This window comes from Haplochromis burtoni, unplaced genomic scaffold (assembly GCF_018398535.1).
Source record: "Haplochromis burtoni strain Fernald_Lab_line unplaced genomic scaffold, NCSU_Asbu1 Contig_304, whole genome shotgun sequence".
NCBI classification, from domain to species: Eukaryota; Metazoa; Chordata; class Actinopteri; order Cichliformes; family Cichlidae; genus Haplochromis; species Haplochromis burtoni.
Window position 1 is genome coordinate 336,268 of NW_024582665.1, and position 7,089 is coordinate 343,356.

Genomic DNA, 7,089 nt, shown 5'->3' on the forward strand with positions numbered 1-7,089 from the left:
GCTTTTAGTCGAATGGTGAAGTCGAAACGCTTCTCCCGCTCGTTCTTTGCTCGATGATCCACCGCTCGAGTCTTTCCTCCAACTCGGGCCACCTCGCCTTATGTCCGCGGAAACTCAGCTGCGTTTTCTTGACCTGCCGGAGCTTGTTTTCTAGCTTCCTCCATTTGCGAACCATCGATTTGTTAATCTTAAATACTCTCGCCGCTGCTCGATTTCCATGTTCCTCCGCATAGCTGATGGCCTTCAGTTTAAACTGTGCTTCATAAGCGTGTCTATTTGCCATTTTCAGGGTTGTTAAAACAACGATGTTCCACATAGTGCGATTGTCCGGTATATACGATCAACACCCACACTACACCCTTTAGCGTTCTCATGGTGTTCTCTACTACGTCCTCCTTATAACACACAGGGCGCACTGCGCTATAGGGCGCGCCGCACTTTTTGAAGAAAATCTAAGACTTTTAAGTGCGCCTTATGGTCGGGAAAATACGGTAGTTAAACTTATGTTTACATGCTTTTTATTAGTATTTATTATATTTAATAAATATAGACATGTGTGGAATCCACAGAAACCTCAGAATCTCAGCTAAAATATCATATAAACCATTTCTACAACCACCAAACACACCGAAAACAAGCCGTGATTAAACGAGCAGTTATGTAAATGCGCAGAAGTCCGCTAAACAAACAAAACCAAACCAGAAATTCTTCAGACTTCATGTAACTGGCTAAAGATAGGCTGGTTAGCTTCCAGGGCTTTCACTGACTCCACACACCAAGTTTCACCACGATCAGACCAAAATTCACTGAATGAGCTGCAAAAGAAGACCACAAAAACACACAGCGGCGCAAATGCGCTAAGACAGAAATTGGCTTACCGTCCCGAGTTCCTCCATTATTTTCGCCGGTAGCCGGTAGCCACGTGATTACCAGTAGTTACCATGCCTACCTAGCCACATCAGAGCTGTTTTCTGTCAACAACCTCCATTTTAGACCCACCTACAGACACATGACTGGACAGACGCCACATGCAGTAAATTTGGTTAAAACGTGGGTTTTGGCATTACAACGTCTGATTGGTTGAAGTGACGTGAACGTGACATCATTACTGTGAATCTATTGGCTCAAACGATTAAAAAGAGGTGTCAATCATGCAAACTGACCAAAAGAATCCAAAGTTACAGCCCCTCAGAGTTTAAAGGGCCAGAGACCAATTAAACGCTTCATGCGCACTGCAGAAAAGGGCCATTACCATGTAAATGTGTGGTTAATTTTTCAAAAATCTATTTTTAAAAACGCATTTTTAGGCCTGTTAATAAAATTTATTATTAATCTGCTCTTTAATACCTAAAAAAATCAACTGGCATGGTGTCCAATTGTGTGCCAAAATTGGACATTTTTGTACGTCTGGATATTCATGTATTGACAGGGCTGTAATTTTTCACTGTTTCACTTTAGAAACATAAATCTTTGCACAGATGATGTTTATATGTTGGTTACTGAATTTCTGGAACCAAATGTGATCTGAGGCATATTTTTAAAAGGGTTATCTGCTAAAATTTAAAAAATAAAAAGAATTAGGCGAGGATAAAATCTACTTACTTTTTCTGTGTTCCAGTCTCAGTAACTTTGACACAGTAATATCTGCTTTAGTATTTACACCTCTGATGAAATTTCCCAAGTGTTAGCTTTATTTTGATACCAAGATTGTAAGGACAGAGTTTGTAATTGCAGAGAAATAATCAATTAAATTTGGGCATTACATTTTCGAGCAGGAAGCTCAGAAACCCCCCCTGGGGCTTAAGAGGTTAAGATAATATTGTTTCTCTTTCTATCTTAAACACACCTAAACACACTCACATTACGGTCCAACATCCATTTCGATATTCTGCTTTTAAGTGAGATATTTTTGCATCATGCAATAAATATTTGTATTTTCTGTATCACTATGAGCTTTGTCTGTTTCCTTTCTCTGTTGTGAAGATAACTGAGACTTGAGATCCGGCTGACCTTTCACTTTCATTTGTGAATGCTTTGTAAGGCAAACCTTGTTGTGTGACCTCAATTAATTTGAGATCACACAAAGTACTAAAGCTAACAGCTAATAAAATAAGTACACACTCAACCAACTAGTTTCATATATGCATACATTTTCATCTAAGTTCTTCTTTCATCAGTTGCTAAATGATACCGTGAACTATGAACAGCTGTTTAATAACTTTTTTGTAGATGACATAAAATTTCATAAAAATGCTATTATTAAACATGTACGAGTGTATTACGCCATAAAATATCCATGTTTATAAATTACATACCAGCAAGTTAAGTATTCATTAATGCTTTACTAAAGCTTTTAAGTGTATAGTCATTATAAAGTGTCACCATGAGGAGTAAATCATGTACCTTCCAAAATACACTTTGTCATTTTTACTGTTTTTCTAAGCAAAGACGATTTTTATTTGATGTCTTTTTCTCCTTTTTCCGGGTTATTTACAGAAGCCAGGGATGGATGTAGCTGACAGTTATGTGACATTTGTCCGTCATTCCCAGGACATGCTGCGGGAGAAGGTCAATGAGGAGGTGTATGTAGAGCGAATATTTGATGTAAGTAAGCTACAGCATTGCCTCTTTTCTCCAAGTCAAAGAGTAACACCAAAGTTTCATTTACTTCATTTGCGCTTAATGTGCAGCTGTCAGGTAAATATTTAGTTTCACATCTTTGCAAGTGAAAAGAGAACAGTAAATGTTCGCAAATATTAAAGGTTTGCTTGGTTTTTTTTAAAGGTTTTTTTTTAATTAATGTATAGTTGGAGGTGAGTTAAACAAACCAAACACACAGCACTTTAAGCTACTGCAGTTCTTACATTCAGTGTAACAGAGATTCCAAATAACAAACATAGGCAACGAGATTGGCTGTTTGTTATTTGTTACTGCTGGACAAGAACAAATGCCAATAACTGCAAGCAGATAATTTCAGGAGGATCCAAGGCCTGTACAAAAGTGTACAAAAAAATAGTTCGCTCTTTCTGCATGTGATATATACAATGAGTGAGTTGATATATTTACAAAAAGTGCCATGTAAAGATCATGTAACAGGCACAAAGCCTGACATGACTAAGGCCTCTTCGCAAGAAGTACAGAGAGTTATTACAGAGATTTGGAGGCCAAGGATAGAACAGGAATGCTGCTGGAATCCAAAATGTCCAGATGTAGGGAGGAAAACATACAGCAGCTGATATTTCAATATGAAGCTCACAAACTCAGCAATGCGCAGAGGGACATTCAGAGACTGTAAGAAAGTGGAAAGGTCACAGTGTCTTATTAAAACAGTACACAGGTTGTTTTTTTTTAATAAAAAGACAAAAAAAAAATAAGCAAACAAGCAAAACTGGCAGTTACTAATGTTTTGTAAACTCTGAAGAGTACACAGAGCTCAGGGCTTTTGTTAACAGGTGATACAAATTCCCATAGTCAACACTCTACTCCATAGCTTAGAGTGCATTGACGTATATTTCAATTACTGCCTCACAGGAGAGGAGAAAAGCCAAATGCAAGACATTGACGTTGACACCCAGGTTTGTGAATGTGATAACTCAGGGATGAGGCAATGTAGGAGTTTGAAATTGATACCTCAGTGCATCTATTAAAAATCTCGGAAGGTCTCATTGACCTCAACCGTAAGGTCAAAGGTCAATGAGATTCATGAGAGTCAAAGTTTTCTGAAAATCTTGTGAATGTGCTAATTTGAGAATGAGGGGAAGTAGGTTTTTGAATTGATGCCATAGGTGTTTCTATGGCAAGCCGAGGGGTAGCACTGGCAGCCGACAGTACTAGTTTAAAAACCTCTGGTTAACTTGCATGCATTACAGTTATATTAAAGTGCATTAAGACAAACCTTAAAAATTTACAGTAGTGTTCAAGAGTCTTGAGCCATCTAACCTCTATTTGTATTTTGATAGAAAAATGAAATATAGGTACAGTGATTTACTGAAATGTTCAAACATACGTGGAAATACAGTTTATAAAACACTGTAAAGGCAGAGTTTGTATTCTGTTTGAAAGTCGATCTTTGGTATGACGAAGTTTACTCTTCAACACCATCTGAACTCTGTCCAAGCCCACTTGTAATTTCTGTAACTACTCCTCAAGAAAGGTTCTTCATGCTTCGTGAAGGACATTTCAAAGTTGCTCTTAGATGTTGGCTGCCCTCTGTTATGTTTGTCATCAAGATGATCACACACGGCTTCAGTAATGATTTGGTCCAAGCTCTTAGGAGGTGAATCTATGACAGATAATGTTCCATTATGTGTTTTTCTATCCAGGTATGCTTTCACTGCATTGATATTTTGATTGGGGTCATTGTTATTCTGAAAAATGAAGTTGTTGCTATCCATCCATTCTCTTCCACTTATTCAATTCAAGGTTGCTGAGGAGCTCAAGCCTATCCCAACTACCATAAACAGGCCATAATATTAGACAGGTCACCAGGCTGTCCCAGGGCTAACATAGAGAAAGAGACAACTTTTCCCACTCGTGGGTAATTTAGAATCACTGATTAACCATCTTCAGTAACTGAATATCTTTGGACTTTGGGAGGAAGCTGGAGAAAACCCACAAAAATGGGAGAACTTGCAAACTTTACACAGAAAGAGATTCGAGATTCAAACCCAGGCTCTTCTTGCTATGAGCCCACAGTGCTAACCACCCTGCCACCACACTGCCAGCTTATAGTTAGGACTGGATTAGGTGATCATGAATCCACCCTTCGAGGCGTCCCTTTTTCACTCACTGTGTGTTTATACACCACTATGCCTTTAATTATGAGTTATTAATAATCTTTGGCTCTCTTCCACAGCATGTCTTTTGTCCTGTCTCCCTCCCCTCACCCAAACTGGTCAATGAGCTTTCTAATGCCGGAGGTTTCTTCCTGTTAAAAGGGAGTTTTTCCTTTCCACTATTGCCAAAGTGCTTGTTCACAGAGGGTCATCTGATTGCTGGAGTAATTCTGTATTCTTTTGGGGTATTTACCTTACAATATAAAGCACCTTTATAGGGACTGTTGTTGTGATTTGGCACTATATAGATAAAATTGAATTGAATTGTTAACCCCTTCAGACTTGTTGCTGATTTCAAGTCCAGTTCTTGTGTAGTCTGGCATGCTTCAGCCTTTTCTGATGATTCTGTTCCTTAAGATTGGCTTCTGGACAGCCGTCCTTCCAATGAGACCAAATCTAATGAGAAACAGGACATGGATTAACTGATGGGTCATTTGCATCACTGTGTGAGGTCTGGATTTTTTTCTGTATTTCCCCATTGTTTATTTGCTCTAAATAGTTTTTCACAGCTGTCAGTTCTTCTTTTGCTCTCAACTTGTTTAACTGCTGGGATGTTTCACTCGTGTTTGAAGCTTTCTGAAAAATGTGGCTAATCACAGTTAGATTTGAAGAGCTTTTCCCCTTAATAAACTTCTTTGTCACAATTTGTTTGATGATTTGAAAACTATCCCAAAAAGTTTCATAGCACTTTAGGTGTCATATTTGATGACTTTTCTTGGCAGAGTTTAATTTAATGGCCTGGCTTCCTTTCTTATTAAACATACACTTCCAGTCACTGTGACCAAATAGTTCAGTCTTTGTGCCATTAGACCACAATAGAAAAGATTTCCATCTGGGCAACTACAAATTTCTGTTGAGTTTAAATGTATTGATTTTGGAGCAGGGTTTTTTTTTGTTGTTGTTGCAACCCTTTCTGTCCCGTTCTGTCTTGCTTCACTATGGACAATGACACTGGTGTTCCAGTAGTTTCCAGTTCATGGCTGACCTGAGCATTGGTAGTTCTTCCTGAACATCCTAAAACATGTTTTTATCATTTTCTTCTGATTTTGGCAAATAATGAACTTGTTTTTTGTTTATTGGTATTCATGCCAGCAAAGGGCAGCTACCAGTTATAGTCAATCAGCATCATTAAGAATAATGTAATAGGCCTGGGTTTTGCCAAGTTAAAATACAATATAGAAAATTCAGCAATACCTATTAAATAATGTAAATGTTTTTGTGTATATTTGACCCTGTGTAGACCAGAAAAAAGTAATTGAAACTTGTGCACCAAATATTTGTTTTTTAAAATCACTGAAGACTTTAGACAGCTGTAGGAGCCATTCCACCCTGGAAAAAGAACAGTTCAAAGGAATCAAAAGGGCAAAATAAGCATTAGTGGGTACACATTTGTGACCACAACTATAGGTGCTTTTATTATGCATGAATGACTCATAGATTGGTATCAAGCGGTATAACAAACACACAAAATGTTCGACACAAAATGTTAAGGCACAAGGACTGGACTCCAAGTGAGTGAAAAAGCAGCTAATGACCAAAAAGCCTTTATAAGACGTTCAGAAGACCTTGGGAAACCACTGCTCAAAACCGCTTTAAAAAATTATGAACATCTGGCTCCTTGCAAACAAACTATAAAGTAACGAGGGGCTACTCAAGACTTTCACAGTACTAATACTGTGTATACTACTGTATTGACAATAAAGCTCTTGAATCTTGAATGAATCTTATTGAATGCAGAAATATCCGATTTAGTTTTAAATGGTTATTAACCCTTTAAAGCTGGTCAGAGCAGCACACTCCGTTTTGCTCAACTATTTTTTAAATCCCTGTAGAACCGGAACCATGTAAGCTAGCGCAATAATTTTTTTTGCATATGAAACCGGAGGAGTTGCACTTACATCTTATGCCATCAGCTTGTACTAGGTCACGGTTTCCTTCCACATATGGCTTTGCAAAAACTGCATAAAAAGCACTGGCAGCAGCAAAAACATAATATTCCAGAAACACGCTTTGCCGATCCGATCAGCTGTTCATAACACTTCCTACGTTAGAATAGGCGTCAGCGTGAACTATCGCATGTCCGCCATGACCTGCCCGAAACTGGAAGTGACATCATTTTCGTGGAAATGTAGTTTTTTACCATCAGGGCGTCATGAGCCTATACTTGTGTTTTTAAAAGTTATGTTTGACTTTAGTCAAAGGAGCTTGCAAAGAAAAGCGTCTGGACTTCTTTAAGTTGCTTGAAGACATTTCA

General features: G+C 38.2%; 1 protein-coding gene across 3 annotated transcripts in view; it reads left to right on the forward strand.

Annotated features, from left to right (window-relative positions):
* The window catches only part of LOC102293437 (calcium-dependent secretion activator 1), a 338,778-nt gene extending 332,055 nt beyond the window's left edge, over positions 1–6,723 (forward strand). For all 3 annotated transcript variants that reach the window (XM_014339718.2, XM_042228110.1, XM_042228111.1), the window contains one exon: positions 2,497–6,723. In XM_014339718.2, coding sequence (XP_014195204.2) covers positions 2,497–2,709 — 213 coding nt within the window. In that variant the 3' untranslated portion in view covers positions 2,710–6,723. The remainder of the gene's footprint in view (positions 1–2,496) is intronic.
* Positions 6,724–7,089: the final 366 nt, after the last annotated feature.